Source organism: Odontomachus brunneus, unplaced genomic scaffold (genome assembly GCF_010583005.1).
Source record: "Odontomachus brunneus isolate Ranch 3 - 2012 unplaced genomic scaffold, Obru_v1 Obru_scaffold_117, whole genome shotgun sequence".
NCBI lineage: Eukaryota > Metazoa > Arthropoda > Insecta > Hymenoptera > Formicidae > Odontomachus > Odontomachus brunneus.
Genome location: NW_022639567.1, coordinates 738,625 through 760,241, shown reverse-complemented (window position 1 = coordinate 760,241; position 21,617 = coordinate 738,625). Strand labels below are relative to the sequence as shown.

The 21,617-nt window shown below is 37.6% G+C and overlaps 1 protein-coding gene across 2 annotated transcripts in view; it reads left to right on the top strand.

Annotated features, from left to right (window-relative positions):
* Positions 1–7,573, top strand: part of LOC116849470 (retinal homeobox protein Rx1-like) — a 127,470-nt gene extending 119,897 nt beyond the window's left edge. The window contains exons 3-5 of one of the 2 annotated variants that reach the window (XM_032826639.1): positions 1,702–1,799; positions 2,776–2,954; positions 5,169–7,573. In XM_032826639.1, coding sequence (XP_032682530.1) covers positions 1,702–1,799; positions 2,776–2,954; positions 5,169–5,332 — 441 coding nt within the window. In that variant the 3' untranslated portion in view covers positions 5,333–7,573. Of the gene's footprint in view, positions 1–1,701; positions 1,800–2,775; positions 2,955–3,461 lie in introns of both variants that reach the window. The other variant, XM_032826640.1, reaches the window with a different exon arrangement.
* Positions 7,574–21,617: the final 14,044 nt, after the last annotated feature.

Below are 21,617 nucleotides of genomic sequence, written 5' to 3'. Positions count from 1 at the left end.
TATATATATATATATATATATATATATATATATATATATATATATATATATATATCAAAAATTATCGAGATATTAATTGTAGAAAATTTGCGAATGATTATGTAGAATATGGTAAATGAGTTATAATAGCGACGACTGCCGTCGTGTACTTATATTTTAGGTCAAATTAAACAAAAAAGTCCTCTACCATTTTGCAAATAATCACATAAATTTTTAATTATAAATTAAAAAAGGTTATTGCACGATTTTGCGTGATAATGCACTCATCTTCTTTAATTAATAATTAAAAATCTATGTGATTATTTGCAAAATGGTAGAGGACTTTTTTGTTCAATTTTGTTTTTAACCAAAAAGTTTTACAATCATTTAATAAAGCTTTTTTTGAAATATCTGATTAATGGAACACATGTTTTGGACACATTGGAACTGGCATACTGAAATTTTTCTCATTCACGTTTATTCACATTCCGTAAAAGTGTTAATAAAAATCTATAAAAAATAATAAGGCGAATAAAATAATTAATAGTTTCAATTTTTGCGATGTACAATGTATTATAATGTCGCGTGCGCGCGCGATTTTATAAAAATTATTACAAAGATTAACTATATTATTCTTTTTTATTCATGATTAGAGTTTGACAACAATCTTGATTACATATAATATAGTCAAACAAAATAAGCTACTTACTTATAAATCTTTTTTTATATACCATATTTCATGTAAAGATCCGAAAAATAACAAAAATTTTACTTTACATCTTTATTTTATATGTTTTGATATCTTTTAATCTGATACACTGGTAAAAACCACCTCATAGCAACTTTATTTTTTTGATACATGACAAGCAATTGAAATAGCCCAGCAATAAAAGATGAGATATTAAACCTCAAATTTCTCCCTCTTCCATCAACTATAACTTTTTATATCGTAATCCGAAAGTTCTCATTCCGTTAGTTTGGAGGTAATTCAAAATTATAAGTCGAGTAGGGTCGAAAATGACCACAATGTGCTAGATGAAGGTTAATATAATTTTTTTCGAAATACTTTTTGAACCTTTTCGTTGCATCACTCTGGAATTCTGTTTCGTTGGGAAATGATTGAATCGATCGTAGTTAGGTAATTTAAACTCGAAGTAATTTAAATGTTCATTCTTCTAATCAAAGAGCGCTCGATATTGCTTAATCCCGAGAGACTGTGATTATAATAGTACAGCCTAAAGAGCCTTGCAGTAATAGCGTAACGAAGATCGAACACTTGGTCCAAGTCAAAAGCAATGAATCTCGAGCTTGTTGCGGAGATCGGGGGCCGAACGGGAAGAACGAGAAGAAAGGAGGGCGCCCTATTCCTCAAGTATACGGTAGTGACACGTTACCATTATCGCGCCTCGGCGGCTAATGAGAGTTCGTGCCGCCATTGTTTCCGATCTACGTCGGGCAAGACGCCGTAGCGGGCTTAATGAATCTGCGAAATTAAGCTTACAAAATGTTAAACACGGCTAATATTATCACACTTATCGGCAAGAGGCAGGGAGGGCAATAGAATTTATTACGCGCTCATGAAGTGCGCCGTAAGTTCGCGCGCTCGTAGCAAATCTATGTTTCCCCGTCCTCGCTCCCTCCCGTCGTCGTCGTCGTCGTTTACGTCTTTCTATATCGTTCCGATCGATTAACGGGAAATTGTTGTTACGCGTTATGTTGCAGGTCTGGTTTCAAAATAGACGAGCCAAGTGGCGCAGGCAGGAGAAGATGGAAGCCGCGAGACTGGGCTTGAGCGAGTATCATCACGCCGCCAATATGAGGTTTGTTGGTTGCTCTCTGAATTTCTTGGAGTAAAATTTCACTCAAAAAGCAGGGCGACAGTCGAGTCACTCGAATTCGAGTGATTCTTCATTTGAGAGAATGATTTTTCATTTTCATAGAGTAAATTCTCCATTCTAAATCGTCGAATGAATACCTTCACTCGAAATTGAAGGGTGAATCTGATGTACTCTTCTGTCAGTGAAATATATCCTATTCAATCCATCGAAACATTCTCTCATATCGAGTCAGAATCCAGCCTACTACTGTGTCCAAAAAGTATAATAAGACCAATTTAAAAATTTTTTTTTTAATCTTTATTTATTATTCCAAATCTATTTCGTCGCCTTCAAAGTAATCCCCCTCAGACACAATACACTTATGCCAACGTTTTTTCCAACCCTACGGTTGGAAACCGTATTACGTGATGCATATAAACCCACCATCTCACACTGCATTGGTTCTTCGAGACCATTTCGCTAAAAATTCGACCCATATCGTTCCACAACCACCACATTCACTTGATTTAGCATCGTGTGACTTCTGACTATTCCCTAAACTCAAAAGATCGCTCCGGGGACACCGTTTTGACTCGATTGAAGAGATACAAGCTAAATCGAAGAAAGCTTTGAAGGCCATTCCCGGAAATCGACTTCAACAACTGTTTCGAGGGTTGGAAAAAACGTTGGCATAAGTGTATTGTGTCTGAGAGGGATTACTTTGAAGGCGACGAAATAGATTTGGAATAATAAATAAAGGTTTAAAAAAAAATTTGAAATTGGTCTTACTTTTTGGGCACAGTAGTAAGTTTGAGTAAAACGTAGTATTTTTACCATCGTCTTTTCACTCGTTTGGAGCAAGATTCTACTCCAAGAAATTGAAGAGTACACTTGATGACAATCGAGGAGCGCGTAAACGATCTCCACGTGTGTAGGGAATGTCGCGACGGCTACATCGCGGAGATATTTCGCTTTTCAGAAACGTCGCCGGCCCGGCGCTGGGTCTGCCGGGAGATCCATGGCTCGCGCCGCCAGGATTGCTGAGTGCGCTACCCGGCTTCCTCGCAGCACCTCACACAGGATATCCCAGTTATCTAACGTCTCCCAGGCGATTACCGTCGCCGCCGAATGTCGGCGCCGTGGCTAATCCCGTTCCAGGTAACGACCGTCTCCGCGCGCACCTCTCGCTTTTCTCCGGTCTGATGTGTCCGATTTAAAAGCGGGAGCTTTTGATACGCCTAACGTCAAAATTCAATTCGAGTTAAAACGGTCGGCCCCGCTGCATTCCTCGCTTCCCTCCGGTCTGATGTGTTCGATTCCAAGGGAGGCCCGACACGCATAACGTGAGAATGAAATTTCGAGCGAAAACACGGGATCGCGCGAAATGCAACTGTAAGATAAGAGTTACTTTCTGTCGAGAGAATTTTACGTCAGTGTGTGTGTAGAGCTAAGATATTTAATATTTAAGATACTTAATATATGTTAATATTAGAGGTTGGTGCAAAAGATCATTTCTCTATTAAATTTTTTCTCAGAGGGAGCTTAGATATTAACATTAGAAAACCCTTGACGATTAACGACTTATTTCTTATATCAGCGGGCGGTCAAAATGACAGGTTTTTGAAGAAATATGTAATGCAAGAGGAGGAAATATTTCTTTTTCAGATTCATTCAACGTCAGCTAAAGGTATAAAATACGCCGTTATAGATTTGAGTAACTTTTATGAGAAATTACAAACCTATCATTTTGACTACTTTGATAGTTCTTGTGTTGAGACACGAAGGAAACACTAGGATCTTATTCTGAACTCTGTTGTATTAATAAAAGTGTTTCTAAATATAACTTATAAGTCTTCTAATTGACTTTCTAAACGTATTTAGAAATACTATCGATAAAAAAGAATTCACAGAATAAGAGTCTAGCAATGTCATTTAGTTAAGTGTAATTGCCGTAACAAAATATTAGTGTTATTTTTTATCTGTGCGTACCAAAGGTTGCAGAAACCATAGTACTCTGGAAGTGATACACTGGCTTTTCTTGTTAATATATATTTGAGTGGAACTTGTATACGTATTTAAGTGCTATATAACACACAGAAATCCTAAGGATCTCTCAACTATAGAGAGTGATAGCGTATTTTCGCCACTTTCAAAGTGGCAATCAGAGTCATTTGTGTCTTTTCTGATTTTTCATTCTTTGAGATGCTCGAAAAAATCCCTAAAAATTATAATATTAAAATTTCCTTTATCTTTCTGGTTGAAGATTACATAGCTTATCTGTGAAAAATGAATTGTTAAGTATATTCTAACAATTCTTTAACAAAAATGCTCCGAGAAATAAATACTTCTTAAAATCTTCCATAAATGACTCTGGTTGTCACCTGGAAGAACAGTAGAATGGCCTGTCCAGTATGAAACACTCAAAGCCTGTAAATAAACACTTAAGCACTAAATTTCAATATCAACAAGCAAAGCAAGATTAATCTTCTGCAAGATTAACCTTCTTTTTTGACATAATTATTTAATTTGCCAGTTATCTCTAGTTATTCATAAAGTCATATTTGAAACATGAAGTACGCCACATACTTTATTATTATAATAAATAAAGCAAACTTCATTCGCTGAGTGGTGTTTAGTTATTGGATAAGTTACTACCCGTTCTGCCACAACAGAGAGATTGCAATATTCTTCGAGTTCAAGCAATTACACTTGAGAACGTACCAATGGACTATTACGCGTTACAAGAACTGTGAAAATTGTACAGATAAATATATAGCAGCGGCAATTTTCAATGCAATGTCTATTTAACTTGAATTCACATAAATTTCTTTTCTAACTACAAAAAATATGGTTGCAGCAGGCATAACGGTTTTTTCCGTGAAGATACACAAGAAGTCCTCATTAGATGTTTCAGAAAATACCAAGCTCAATAAAATTATTACATGATCTTTCGCAATTAGATAATTTTGTTTCCCTATTTGACCAACACGACAAACCTTTTGCACCAACTTAATATATGGAATATCTAAATTATCACTCGGCACGTAAACATAGAGAGAAGAACGAACTCGTACACCAAGATCGAGATTAAATAAAGTGATAGTTTAGACATTCTACAAGTAGAGATAAAGGAAGAGAGGGGACAGTTCCAAAAACCGGCAATCTCGATCGATTCTTCCTCCTTCGTTCGAACTTGCGGTACTCTTGATTCCACGGGTGTGTACAGCACTTTCTCTGTCGCGATGCGAGGGCAGATTGACGAGTCAATTAGCGCGATCACGCTTGTCATGATCGTAGTCGTCGTCGTCGTCGCCGTCGTCGTCGTTGTCGTAGATGCCCAACAACGACACGTAGAAATCGCGCTGTTCGCAGGGTCCCTAGCCAGCAGCATGGCGAGCATAAGCGCCGGCGGCCACGTGCAACCACCGCCGCCGAGTCCGCCGGGGCACGATCCTCGCACGACGAGCATCCAGGCGCTCAGGATGCGGGCCAAGGAGCACGTCGAGAGCATCACCAAAGGCCTGCAGATGGTCTGAAGGTTAACCTAGGATTCGCCAAGGGCGCGCACCGCTGTCAACCGCACCGGCCTCGTGCTCGTGACGGCGTGACGAGGGGAAGCGAGCAGCTCTTCGCCCAGACACTTCTAGACCCCGGAAAATCGGCCGAAGAGGAACAGCGGCATGTCGACCGACTAGAGAGGAAGCGAGAGAAAGAATCGAGAAGCAGGACAGAGAGAGAGAGTTCATTCCGCGCGACGGGTGAGAAGCGGATCCACCGACAGTGCTGGACGCCAGGGCGCTTCGCGCGGAAGAGGATGATCGTCGAACGCGGCGGGTAGTCCTGATGATTGCGAGAAGGTCTCGCGCCGGTAGCTACCAAAGGAATGATTCGCCCGGTGATCATCGGTGAGGACGCGTTGAACGATCACGAGGTCCGATGTGCCGCGACGATCGGTGGGTGTATCTTCGACGATTGTAGAGACTGTCGGTGTGATAATCGATGCAGGTACCTACGATCGACGAGCATGTGTTCATGGTTGGGAATGGGCTAACTCGTTGAGGTGCACACTCGTGGGAGAGTTCCGACGTCGGGGAAAAATCGAGTCTTTCGCTCGAGGCAGTGCGGAAGCGCTGGATAAGTAACAAGGGCGTTTGAATAAACAAGAGAGAAAGAGGGAAGGAAAACATGTCTCGCCAGAGACGGCCGCGAGTCTCAGGGTGATGTTCACAGTCGGGTCTCTTGTGCTTAAGATCATCTTAACCCGGCTAGAAATTTATCCTGTGATCCTGATCAAGTTGATCACAATCTGGCTTGTATAAAATGATGTTGTCGAGTCCTAATTGTTCACTCTTTAAGACTCAGTGTACATAATTATGTACATTCACTTTGAGTTCTCTTCAGACTTTTTATATTGCCAATTTACTGATCTTTCGATACATTATTATCTATCCATCCTAGATAGAGGATATCCTTCTTATATCCTTCTCCCCAAACAGCGTAAAACAGTGATTTTCCCGCTGAAGAAACTAATATGGCGATCGCGTGCAAAGCGAAATTGTTAACGCTCGAAATTGTGTAAAGTTTCTCACGGAAGAAAGTAAGCAAATTATATGTTCTCAATTTTTTATCAATGTCATCTTAAAGTGCAAGATGGCACTTTTATATTCATTATCGTGATTATAAGGTTTATTAAATTTTCTAGCTGAAGCATACGTGCAAATGGGAATGTAGAATAATTATGTAGATTCGGAAAATCGTATTTTTCGGCGATTAATTTTATTTAGACCACGAAATTCTTCATCAGGGACATTTTTAAGATTATTTTATAAAAAAATTGTACTCGCGGGATCAATGCCTGGATCTTGAAGAGTTAATAAGACTCTGATTATTTGAGCTCTAATAATGTTGGATCTAAGACCTGAAGGAATATTCAATCACTCACTTGTGTAAAGAATCCGGGGAAAATCCAAAATAGTTCAAATACGTTTGTAGGCTTGATTTTCTTATGCTATTATCTTCCAGTGAAGACTTTTCTATATCTTAGGAAAAGAATGTGTTTAAAAATATTGATTTTCTACAAAGTTATAGTTGTTCAAAGTTACTTGAATCTGACAGATCCAAATTTTAATTGTACGTTCTAAGAAATGTTAATCCTCATTGTGTGATTCATGGGTTATTTTAGAGATAGTCAAACAGTCAATAATTCTATGCTTTCTTTCGTGATTTGTGAAAAAATACAGACATTGGACATTTTAAAATAAAACAAAAACTTTGAAAAATAAGAACAAAATTTGTCTCGCGATTTCTTCTCTCTCTATATATTTCTTGAACATAAGAAGAGAAATGATACTGCTGAGAGATAAAGAGATCACGCCGCGTTAGAAGAAAACAGCGAATCACATACACAGAGTGATAATCAAGATCTTATTAATAATTATTATTAATAAGAAATCTTGATTATCACATTTAGTTACAAAGCTTATCAACACCTGATAACATCATCTTATACAAACCAGATAACTGATTAGGGTTCTGACTGAACAATGGAATAAATTTTTAGTCAGAAAGTTCACCTTCAGATGCTACGCGAATCTTTTCATTGCAGTGTCTGAAGATGAACTTAAGACGACCTTAAATATAAGGTCGCTATATGAATGCGGCCCTTAAGGGGATGCTGGAGTCGATGACGTACTCGAGCAATGTCGATAATGCAGAGACGATCGTCACTAACATAACCACGCTATCTTTTTCGTATTTCTTGTATATATAGAATTTACATGAATGTGTATTGCTTTGTTTTATCATACTCAACGGAAAACCTAGCCATATATGTGTAGAAATTTTTCTGCAAACTTTTTCGATATTCTTAAGCTTCCAAATGCGAATGCGAAGGTAGAGCAATGTTCTTCAAAATTTTTCTGCTTGAAGCATCCACAATTTCGGTATGTACAAGCTGCGGGACTTTTGGATTAGGCAAATATTACGCTAACTGAGCTTGAGATTTTACATTAAAAATTTTTTATTCGTTTTCGATACATATCGAACAAGGCTCCTATTTACTTTTGCACATATTTTCATTACGCAAAAGCATTTGTAATTCTGTATAACCAATACGACGTAAACTTTGCAGAAAAGTATCAGTGTTCTGTCGGTAAAGTTTTTAGCTTCAGCATCCCCTTAAGACCGTTTTCCTTTCGGACGTTTGCGTTGTTGCGGCGTGACGCTTCTGATATCATTGACGACGGTAGTCGGAATAGCGGACCGGTAGATTCAGGCTCACGTTCACGTTCAAAGCGCCGGCTAAGCAGAAATATTCCCGGGCGGATCGCGCGCGCGCGCGAGTGGCGGTGCGCGTGAAAAAAATCGCGCTCGGGCCTCGCTCTAAGTCGGCATTGTGCAATAGACGAGTGGAATTGTTACGTTGCGCGAAACTCTTGTCGTATAGTCGAGGTGTGGGCGTAAAATATGAGGATAGATTGATTCTTATCGTTTACCGTATACCGCGACTCGCCGCCTTACCGCGAATACTCGTGTGCCGAGTCTCGCGCTCTGTTCTCAAAAAAAAAAGAAGAAAAGGAGAAGAAGGAAAAGAGCGCCCCTTAAAAGCGGAAAGAGAAAATATTCGCCCCCCTCCAGTCGCGGCTCTGAGTGAATATTTTCGAGGCGCCTAAATATTGGATCCGAGATTGGGAATTATAACGCACGTGTGATTTCGTTGTCGCAGGACACAGAGGTAAACATTGCCTAATTTTATAAAGCGAATATCGCGCTGATGTACATCAATCGCCGCGCACACAATGACAGTCAATTTAAGCTTGTTTCTAGATCCTCTCCCCCCATCTGCCCCGTTAACGAATTCATTAATATATGTGATTGTGAAACTATGAAATACAAATGCGGCACACGGTGCATTCCGTGTGTACACACATACACACATACACACGTACACACGCGCGCGCGCGCACACACATACACACACACACATACACATCCCCGACGCAGTTATGATAATTCAGTGATAATAGAACTAGCCGACGCGAAACCTTTCATAAAGTAATCGTATCACCTCACGGCCATTAAATATGCGAACGGATGTTAAACGGATCGATAAATTAGTGTTGATCTACGTATGGGATATTTAAATTATCACTTGCTATACGTAGGGCAGGTCGGGTAGTTGGGTATGTCGGCCATATGCTTTGTTTATTTATTTATCGTGAGAGGAACAACGGAAATGAAATTGTGAAACGTTACTTTTACAACATAGGTACTCTGTTTTGCTCAAATCGGAATAATATTACAGTTAAAATATTGAAAAAAACTGATGTAAGAGCCAACAAATATATTCGCGAACGCCTCAAAATTTGGTATTAATATTCTTCATTGTGTTGAGTGAATAAACTTGAATAACATATTACTACAATAGTGAGAATGAAATTTTCTGCGAATGTATGATACACTCTGTTTCGGACAATAGAAGCAATTTTCAGTCATAAAATAATCAAAATCGAGCCTGACGAAGTGGAGTTGGCCACTATTTAAACCGACAGAGATGTGGAAACCTCTCGCGGAGAAATCTCGGAACTTTCAATCTACTGATTAGGAAATTACTAATCAGGATACATATTTTATAAGTGGCTTTCTTACTCCCTGAATTACTAGCCAACTTGACCCGGTACAAGCATAAGATGGTCACGTTGCAGTATATTCGCATACTTTAATTATCAAAATATACGGTTTCTAGAATCGTTATGGACATAAAAATATAGAGGAAGGTTGTCTTCTATCACAACAATGTATATTTAATCACAACAGTTAAGGCCGATTATTCCAACTTCTAAATTAATTGATAGTTAAATCATCTGTTTGTTTTTGTCTAAATTGAAAGAAAAACAGACACATGATTTAACTGTCAGTTAACTAACCAAAATGTTGGAACAACCGGCCCTCAGTTGTCCGAGAAGTTGCAACTTCGGAATTCTGAAAAGTGTACCATCTTCCTTTAAATGACGTAAAAAGATCAATGAGATATTCCGGCGCTGTCACTTTCTATCGCTCATCTATCTGGATCGCGTATAAAGTGATAGTTTAGACGTCCCGTATGTAGAAAGGAAAGAGAGAGAGAGAGAGAGAACGGTTTCGAAAACCGTCGCAATAAACGCGAACGGAATCTCGACCGTCTCTTTTTCCTTTGTTCGAGCTTGTACACGCTCTACGTTGTGTTGTTCCGTTTATCGCCGTTGAAGTGCAGACGAAAGAGCAGACAAGCGATTGTTTCGATGGGATTCGCAGCATCAGTTGGTTCATAATGAACGCGCCTGCAAGCCACGTAAAGTAATAAGTCCCGTACTCCTAATCGTTACTTGAAATTCGTCTTAATATATACTCGGATTTGAAACTCAAAGTTACATGTGAATTTCTCAGTTGAATAACGACTGCAGATATAATATCAGATATATCGTACGGATAAAAACTGAGATAAGTCGGATCACTCCTAACTCTAAATAAAAATTGGAGTATCTCGCATGAGAGATAAGTTTCCAGTGTAATTATTAATACGGTCGTATTAATTAAGACTCGTAATAATAGTTGTTACCTGAAGCTTGTCTCATGTGAGATGTTCAGATTTTTATTTAAAGCTGCATCCAAACCTTCAAAAACATATAATCTTATTTAAAGCATAAATCCTCTTATATATAATCTTAAGAGGGTTGTGTTCCCTACCAAAAAAAAAATATTCTATACCCAAAGAAGAACTTTAGTTGCAAGGTGCTATTTCCTGCAATCCCATTCTAAGTAAAAACATACTCTAAGTAACTAAAAGTATACTCCCATATTCTAAGTAAAAACTTATTCAGGAATAACAATATTCCTATTCTTATGGAAGGAAGTTAATCAGAAATCTATTAGGGTGCTAACCACCCAAGTTTTTCAGTTGAATTATGATATGTGTGACATTTCTATCTGTAATTGTGTGTGTATGCGATGCAATCGAAAAGAAACTCTCTTCTAATTCTCTGAATTTGAGGCTGAGTACCTCAGTTGAAACAAGTTCCAAGTAAGAACTATTGATATTTGAAATTTGTCCTCCGTGAGGTACTCAGATTTGAACTTGGAATAAGATTTAAGTTTTTTTTTTATTTTATTTTGATCATATAACACATGTGACATTGCATCTGTACTCTGCAAACCCAAGTGTGTGATTTTTAAACGCATAAGCGTGTAATTTGGCTGAAACTCTTCTTACACATGTTTTACGATCACGTCATTTAACACATTTAAACGTGTTAAGTGACTTTGAACGTGTAAAAGAAGATTCGACCAAATATTCAACCAAAATAACACGCTCGGATTTGCAGTGTAATCGCGATTAAGCTGAGAAACTCTCATCTAACTCCGAAGTCGAATCCGAGTGTTCCATTTGAGAGATGAGATTCGAGTAATAACTATTAATGCGGCCGTAAGTGTCTCAAGCGACGCGACACCCAAGCGGAGCGACAAGCGAGAAAAGGACGCGCTGTTGCTTGATAACGACGATGTACCTTAAAGAAGAAAGAAAAAAAGATATCCATAGACCCGACACAGCGTACCGATCGAGTCGAGTACAGCGGCTCCGTCGCGAAGTGTGTTTCCGATTCGCGCTCGTCGGCCGAATGTCTCTCCTCGCGATTCGAGGTAAGTTGCGTTCAACGTTTTCGTAGCAGAATACGCGCTTTGGCCGAGATCATCCGCGCCTCGGTCAAACGTAAGAAGCCGGAGAAGAACGCCCGGATCGTCGGCGACGATCGCGGGCCCGACGGCCCGACCGTTCCGTCGGCGAGAGAACTAGCGAAATATCTTGTAGAATATAGAGCGAAGAGACGCACGGAGGCGTGGGAGAAAAAAAAAAGAAGTGGATTTTGACATAAAACAATATTCTGCAGTATTAATACGTTAAGGCAAAGGATTGTGCATATTATTTAGATCGCCGTCGCGGTATGTAAATTCCGGAGAGCGCGGAGGAGGATTCGCCGCACGCGTTCGTGTGACTCGCGGTTCGCGATACGCAAAATCGCAAGGCGTGGAATGTCAGTCCTTTTTTCCAGTATAAAGCTCCTTTGACTTTGATCAATTCCCCAATTGGTGTGATATCACTTCCCGCTCCCATGACTATTTTTATTTTGTCTGTCAGATCGTCGCAAAAGATTTGTCATTTTCCTGATAAACTCCCGCGGGAAACTTGGACGTTAAAAGGAAAATACAAAGTCCTCGTTGGATTTCGATGCATATAAAGAACGCTCAGTCGTTCTTACTCATTTCACTCGTCAGAACGCTTCATCCTTCGTAATTGGATAATTTCGTTTTCTCTATTTTACTCAACAAACACGACAGACCTTTTGTGACGACCTAATAGTTTTTTAATACACGTGTTTTTTTCTCCAGACGGATAACGAATACCTGAAAATTTCTGTAAAGTGTACGAATAATTAATTTTTTTTTAAATGTCTCCTCTTTCTGCGACTCGACGTGTCGATTTTAGGACAGGCAGCGCCTGACGATTTAGCGTATCTCTCACGAGTGCCTACACTCGATTCGTTCGCGAGCGATGCCGGAGCAGCCTCCGCGGTCCGCAGACGCGAGGACTCGTAGAGAACGAAGAAACGTAGTCAGTCACACTTCCCGGACGTCTATTTGTATATATACCCGCTCATGACAGAATAAAATTTGATGTACATATTTAATCGTACCGTATTGTTTGAACAGGGCCTCCTTTATTGAAATAAAAATACAAACGATGATAATATTAAAGTGGAAGGGGACATTTTACTACCTCGTCATCTCTCGTAGATGTTTCCCTCTCCTTAAGCCCGACATACATTTTTCACCTGAGATCAAGAGCGATGGAATCTTGATCTTTGAATCCTAAGATTCCCACACAAACAGAAACAATAATCTTACACACACGGTAAAATATTTTGTGTTTGTGTTGGTGAAAACGATTTGTGTGGAAATTTTTGTGTTGGACTTTTAACACATCCGCGAGTGTTAATTTAACACATTTTGTCGTTGTGTTATTTTTACTCTTCTGCGTTGAGTTCGTGTTCATCATTTTTCAGTGTTGAAACAACAATTACACAATTAACGCGTAACTTTTTTGATGATATATTTTACATGTAAAGATGTACATAGATTGTGTTATTTGTTACATATTTTCCTTGCGTTAAATTAAGTTACGTAAAAATTAGAACGGATAAACTGATGCATGTGGAATGTGTGAAACTTGACAAAGTCTTTTTGCAATGTAATAATCTTGCCCGAAGATCGATGTTTCTTCTCTTAAATCATGTATTGCAGAATAGAGAAGGAAGGACATTACCTTCGACACCTCTTCGTTTAATTACGCTCCCGCTAAGGGACATTTCGAAAAGTCATCAGCCGTCGGCGCTTTTATTCTAGCCGCGAGCTAATTATAACTACTTCTATCGACCGGGTAATTTGGTCTGGTACTTTGCGGCTGATTCCCATTAAGCAGATTGCACTTTTCGTGCGCCGGCAGCAATGGCTGTCTAACGGGATGAAATACACACCGTGGAAATTTTAATTCCTCCGGAGGGGAGTAACACATATTTGCGATGGAATTAACATATCAAAGAAGGACTTTAATTAAGTCTTAATTCATTTTCGCGAGAAGATGGAGAAAGCAGGAGAGAGTTGCAGCCGGTAGAGAAGGCCATCGCTCGCCTTTCGCCGCGGGTTTAATTAAAACCGAAGATTTATCGGAACACGAAAAATCCGTTAACGCTGGAACTGTTAGTTTGAACGCAAGAATTGGTGACAGAAAACAGGTAGGAACGTGAAATACTTGACATTCTTGGAAAAGAGTCCGCGGGAATCAAGTCGAGATTAAACATTCACGAAGGAGTAATCCCACGCAGACAGATGTACGTAAGTTTAACAGCAACATTATTAGGCGTAGTAAAAACTTTATTAGTGGATACTTTATTATTAATCGACGTACAGTGACACGCAGGTAGACATTTATTATCACGACATGAACAACCAGTTGATGAAAACTTCACAATCTATTTAATTTCATTCGATTTATAATCTCTTTAATATATAAAATAAATATACTGCATAGTACATTAACGAAAATTTTTTGTTATATTGATACAGTAATAAATTTAGTAAAAGTCAGATTTTTACATTGCATTTTATATGACATAGATCCGATATACATAGGTACATTGATAGTTGTTACTTGAAACCTGCCCTACGTGAGATATTCAGATTTGAATTTAGGCCCGTCATTAATAGTCATTATTTGAAACTAATCCTACGTGAGATACTTAGATTTGAATTTAGAGTTAAATAAGAATATTTTATTTAAATTATAATATATGTGACATTACATTTAACTGTGACATACAGTTTAACTGTGATTGACAACTGAAAAAGTTATATCTGACTCTAAATCCGAGTCTCAACCTAAGGCAAGTTTCAAGTAACGATTACACAGGTCAACAAATTAAAGAGTATTTAATATTACATGAAACTTTATATTGATTTCCGAAGGAATTCGATGCACTGAATTCAAATCTGGCCTCAGAATGGTGCCATTACGTCAGGATTTTGAGATATTATAACCTAAAAGTGCAAAAATGGCTGTTTTAGAGCATTATTGGAGTTTCCTCCTGGTTGCATAGAATTTTACCGACAAAAACAAAGTACCGTAAAATACGAGTCTTGTCCTTTAATTTCCATTTTGAAACGTCCAAATAGGATTTTTTTCACCGAGATATAGCAGATTTAAGTGTTTACTGCATACAGAAAATCAAATAAAGCGATGAAGTCGGTTTGTTTGAAATACCTTAACCCTTTTGGTTTTGAGCAATTCTGGAAAAAAGAGTTTGTAGTTCAAACTCCAAAATTGAAGATAACGGATCCAATATAGTTTCCAAATCCAAAAGAATTTTGGAAATATGAGTCCAGATTCGTGAGCAGCGACCCTCGGGACCCTTTGAACTACAAACTCTTTTTTCCAGAATTGCTCAAAACCAAAAGGGTTAAGATATTTCAAATGAACCGACTTCATCGCTTTATTTGATTTTCTGTATATAATAAAAAGTTAAATCTGCTGTATCTCGGCGAAAAAAAATCCTATTTGGATGTTCCAAAATGGAAATTGAAGGGCAAGACTCGTACTTTACGGTACTTTGTTTAGTTTTTGTCGATAAAATTCTATGCAACCAGGAGAAAACTCTAATAATGCCCTAAAACAGCCATTTTTGTACTTCTGGGTTAGAATATCTCAAAATCCTTACGTGATGGCGCCATTCTGAGGCCAGATTTGAATTCAGCGCACCGAATTCCTTCGGGTAAACCTCTTACTTCTTTTGTGATAAAAACCTTGTAAACCTGTGTTATTAATACGAGTCTTAGGGCCGGTTTTTCAATAGCAGTTTAAACTCTATTCTAACAATGCGATTGTCTTGTTTAAACAGAGTTTCAGTTGAAATCTAAATTTAAACTATCATTGAAAAACCGGCCTTTAGAGTCACAGATGAGTTTTTTATTTGAATTATATAATATGTGCAACATTATTCAGCTAAAACAGTCACGTTTAACTCCCAATTAAAATCTGTGTGTTTTATACCCGAGGCAAGTTTCAAGTAACAATTATTAATATGGACCATAAACTTTCAAGCAAATTTTGATGATTTTTCTCGTCCTTCTCTTTCCTCATTCAATATGGTAAGTACACAAAGGGAATATATATTATAGTTTTCTCTTCATGTAAATTTTTTTCCATTTTGCTATTTTTCTAATATTGTAGAAAAAAGTATCAATAACGTCTGTTTTGCTAAAGAGGACTTAATAAATTCCACTAAAAATACAACAAATTTCGAAAAATGTAGAAATTCTATTACAGTTCTATTATAATTCTAGAAATCTAGAAAAATTTTGATAGCACATTCCACACCAATTTCCTAAAATATAAGTAGCACATATATCAAGTAAAAGAATAATCAATTACAGAAGAATATCGTTTTTGTTCATCGATTAAGAAATTTTATAATAACTTTTCTATGAAATTCTGCCCGTGTATGGGTGCCATATAAGCCATTCATAAGGAATCAAGTAATAAAATAAAAATCGAGTAATAATAAAGTTGCTGCCAAATTTTTGTACAACTGCCTATTTGTGTTGTACCTGTTATGAGTAGTTTATATGGCACTCATATTTATCACATGAGATGGCAAAATATAAATTTACGAAAGATATGAGCAAAATTAACTCAAAACAGTCATTATATAAAATATAATATATATGAAAATCTCAGAATAACTTTTAATAAATCTGTTGCTGCATCAATACAACAAAAAATTTACATCACTGTATGCTGTAAATTTAATGATAAATTAAAAAACAGCGTATTCACTCCGTGAATGTTAAATGAATAAATTAAAATTGTAAAGTTTCCATCGTCGGTTACCTCACGTTGTGACAAACATTTTGGTCTGTTTCGTTTTATTCGCGTTTCCTTTCTAGGAGTATATTGCGCGCAAATAAATAAATAAGCAAATAGTCATAAGATGTCTGTTTGGGATGTTACGCGAATCCGACGTGACAAACGCTAATCGATCGTCGCGCATTCGACATTCTTACCGTATATCTTAAGTGGAAGAAACGCTAATGAAGACAGAAACGATCGCATCTCGATGTCGTAAGTTTCCACTGGTACTCCCGTATCCATCGATCGGGCCCATCGTACAAGCGCGACCAATCAGATGGGCCTTTTACTTCGGTCTGTCCATACACATTCCCTCGGCTGGGGATTTAACGCAGCGGCCGGCGGATTCGATGCAAATGCCGTTCGGAAATTCCGTTTGCGCGAGCAAACGTGACAGCGTACGTGTGCAAGCCGATCATCTTTTTCGAGGGTGGCGAAAAAGCGGCGGGCTAGCGCCGGGGCGTGAAAGGATTCGGCGTTAACAGGCACCAACAACGGCAAGTCGATGGAACAATGGTGCTGAATGGTCCCCGGACGATTAGGTATTCCAATCGTCGCGTTAGGGGCTGCTGTGAAGTGCGGCAGCGGCGGCGGCGTCGGTGGCGGCGGTGGCGGGGGCGGGGGAGGAGGAAGGAGCGAAAAGGGGGTTCACGGCGGCAGAGGGGCCGCTGAAGCGCGGCCGGAGGGGGGTGGCGGGCGGCCGAGGGGCCGACGCGGTAAGAGGGTGCCAGAACTCACCCAATAAAATGGTAATTTCTGTTTGCGGAAGTTAACCATGCGAGCGAGCCTGGAGATTCGAGTCCATGCGTACTCCCTAACTCCAAAGACTAATAATACTCGAGGCAGAACGCTACCGACAGTGATATAGTTGTACGGAAGAAGGCGCGGGTAAAATCGCGCGCGAAAAGGAGAGAGAGAGGGGGGGGGGAGAGAGAGAGAATTCTCTCGCGCGAGCGAGGGAGTTTGTCGAGTGCGGAGAGTTGCGGGACGTGAGTGGAAAAGTCGGAGAAACTCGGAAAATAGGGAGATACAGTCAGAGAGAATTCATTCCTATTAGATTAGAAGAGGTAGCGGGAATACGGGATTCTTATGAGCCTACTAACGGGTCATGGAACGCGTTAGTGATTTGCGAAACTGAACAAGTGGAAAAATTCGCATGCAATATTCAAGTAAATATTACCATCGTTTATCATGCAAATTTCCATCATCGACGAAGCTGTAAATTAAATTGTCACCGAGATAAAAGCCGCCTCTTCGCATTAAAAGACAGACATTTCGTTATTTATTCGCGCTTCTGTTTTATTGCGAGAAATGCTTCATTTTCCACAAACTGACTCTGCATTAACTTTTAAATAGGTAAGTGATTTTCTTTCATTTTCACATTTTCATTCTTATCTATAAATAGTTCTAAATTTCAAGATATGTTCTAAACATAAAGCAATTATCTTAAGTATTATAAGTTGAAGGTATCATAAGTCTATACTTCCTCGATAAAAATGTATATTTGCGTAAACATTCGCTCAATTATTGTATTAATACGTTCTCCTTATTTGTAAAAATATTGTGTAGGAAGTGGACAAGAACTTAATACAGTTTCATTCAATAATTGAAGCAGTTTACTGTACAATATGTAAATTCTTTCCAAAACTAAGACCCGTATTGATAGTTGTCCCCTGAAACTTGTGTTATGTAAGATACTTAAATTTGTACTCAGAGTTAGATACAAGTTTTCTAGTTCTAGTTTTCTAGTTGAAATATAATATATGCGATATTCATATATCTGTGTAATATCGAGATTCAACTGAAATCATCATCTAACTTTAAATTCAAATTTGAGTATCTCTCATGAAGCAAACTTCAAATAATAACAACTAATACAAACTATAATATCAATAATATTAGTACAGTTTTATAAAGCGCACATATTATATAAATGCATGTCTATCGTGAAGAAATTTAAAACACATATTGTAACACAATATATTTACATATATTGTTAAAACAGAGTTTAAAATTGTATGAACAATGAGTGAACGTATAAATAAAAGTGTAAAGTAAGAAAAGGGAAATTGGAGGATATATAACATTTGACAATATTAAGCCCTTTGAAGAAAATGACATCTAAAATTAGAAATAAAAGTGAGCAAAAAACAAATGGGATATATGTTAATAATACAGAATTTCATTGCAAACACATCAGGCTATTTTGGTAACAATGATATAACTGAAAACTGTGATAGCTCAGAATAGCTCATGATAGCTCAGAATCTAATAAAATATCTTACAACTATAAAAATAAATAAGAAGAAATAGGTCATTTGATGATTATGAAAGATGTCACGTAAAAAGTGAAAAACATGAAAGTATATTACGTACAATAAGTGAACGTGTAGAAAGTGTAGATTAAGAAAAGAGAATTTGAAGGAAATATGACTATTAAGCCCTTTGAGGGAAACGACAACTAAGGTTAGAAATGGAAGTGAGCATAAAATTTCTGTGCTATGACTCTCATTAGGTTAAAATTTTTCAATTAGAAAGCATATATGAAAAAGGGAAATGCTACTAGAGCATTTTATTAGCAGCAGACTTTATTATTAATCAATTGAATAGCTTTTTGTCTATTTTCTGTTTTGTTTTTGTTCAGTAAATAGGTAAAAGATTTTTTGAACGCGGTAACTATAAAAAAAACATCTTGATTGGGATTTTAAGATTCTCAGTTTTACTCTTGAGTTACTAAAGTAACTAACCAAATTAATAGCTTTTGTAGCAGTAGTAAACTACTGAACTACACTGAAAATTTTATTTAGTTGGGTTAAGCAAAATTTGGTTAAAATAGGATCAAACAAATGTTTCGGTTATGAGGGCCAAAATTTCGTTCTTTCTACCAAAGATTGGATTTTCTGAAACTAAACCTGTTTCATTTTTGTTTCAAAGAATCAAACCTTTGGTTTAAAGTACCAAATATTGGTTCTCACAACCAAAACATTTGTTCCACCTTATTTTAACCAAATTTTGGTTAACTCAACTAAATGAGTTTTTCAGTGTAGTAGTTGTTTACTCTGCAATTACTATATAGACATAACTGTTGACATAACTGTTCAATGACTGCTTAAAAACTGCACTGAATTTCTGCTAGGATTAAAAGATATTTTATTTTATATTTCTTATTAGAAGAACATTCGTTTGTTCATACATCTGATAGCCGTTTCTACTAACTTTAGTTAACTTAACCTGCTGGTTATTCCAACGTCAATTCTAACTAACGAGAAACGCGAGTGGTCAATTCCGTTGGAATAACCAGCCGATTAAGTTAATCAATGTTGGTAGAAACAGGCATCAGTCAGTTTGATCCTCACAAGTCCACTTACTGGTTAATTAAGGAGAATCCGCTGGAAAAATATCCGCGCGACACATATCTGAAGTATTTCGAGAGCCAAACAATTATTTATACTCGAATCAAAGTGAGGGTTTTATAAAATTAGCGAGTTTATTTGTCGCTTCAATCGCGTTCCGAAGCTAATCGGCGATTAATTTATAGATACTAAGTCGCGTGACACTTGACCTAGCTGGCCGATCGTTAGTCTCGCGTATATCAAATTAAGAGCTAAGGCGTACTTGGCTCTCCGAGACGGCGGGTAATCTCTCGCTCAGCTTGAAATTGGCACGGAAATCGTGGCTTTATTAAATTTGTTTAGGAACAGGTGGGGGATGCTGGGCGGACCTCGATTTCGGGGCGAACCGTCGTCTATCTAATATCACCCGATGCCCGCCCGCCTTGCCTAACCTTATTGCTCCGACAAAGTAAAGAACCAGCAAGGAGACCCGAATAAGACCAGTTTTCGGGCCGATGGGAACGTAGATCAATGGAGCAACGAGACAACTAGCTGGAATTTACAAACAGCGATAAGGAAAATCCGACGGGTACAGTCGTAAGAAGGAAAGAAAAAGAGGAAAGAAGAAAAAAATGATACGGCATGATCGAGTTACAACATTGGCAGTTTTTGACGATAAGATGTAATGATTTGTCTGTTAGATGCGACATTAATGCCGATTATGTAATGTTGCTAGTAAAAAGCTCGCGAGGAAACGTTTGGCAGTGTTAAATTTATGTGAGTCTTGATTAGATTTTAGAGCAGTAAGATATATAAAACAATAAAGATGTATCTGTTTATATGTATCGTTCGCACATTTAAGTTGAAACAATCTTTTATAATTTGTAATGTAATTTAACGAAATTGACTGCGAATGAATAAACCTTAAAATCGTGAAATATCTTAAAGAATTTTAAATCGGAATTCTGTGATATTTTGTGAATTTTGTAATTTTACAACGGAAAGCACTTTATAGTAAAAGTTACTACAGAATTTTGTAACCAAGAAATAAGTCGACTACAATAATTAACTCTATTTCCTGTCACATTTCAAATATACTACTTGTATATCTCAGGAACTGAAATGTGCTATTAAAAAATTTGCTGTTTCTAACAAAATACATATTTTTAGCAAAATTTACTGTGTTCTTTATATTGAGAGGAAAAAATGGTTAATTTAAATAAATTTATAATTACTTTTGGCTTCTAGTATATTTTTTGGTTCTAACACATGCATTTAAAATTATTATTGTTAACGTTATAGTAAAATGTAGTAAAAAAATAGTTTTCTTAATCACAATTTATAGACATTATTTCTCTATATGGTTATAGTTGCAAATACCAAACGCTTTTTTCTCAGTATAGCAAAATAAACCTCACTAATAATTTGTTCCTGCATTATTAGAAACATAGTAAAATCAAAAAAGAATTTATATTAAAAAAGCAATAATAATTCTGTCCATATACATTCAGTTTCTCCGAAAATATCATACTTTTTCAGCCGGTCATTATTATTATTATTACGAATTCCGAAACTCCCGTAAGGGCAAAAGTTAAAGAGCATTCTACTGGAAATTCATCTGCGTGCAATAAAATTATTCCACAAAATCGTATTTTTTTTTTAGCAAAACGCAACGTGCACTTACAGAGCGGCGTTCAGCATGTTTATTCGGAAAAACAGCTTCAAATCTTTCGAAGGAGCCTTTATTAAAATGTAACGCGGTGGAAGTGCGACGCCTCTCTCGTCTCATACGTCGAAATAAATTCCACGTACTCACGCATACATACGTATGTATGTGCGCGTGCAATGTATGATGATGATCGAACGATCCAGCTTTCACGCTCTAAAAAAAAAAAAGGTACGTACAACCCAGAGAAGCGAGTTTGACGGAGGAGGCGCTTGCCCACCGTCGATTAATAATATAATGTCTCTTTCTGCGGATCTCCAGTTCCGCGC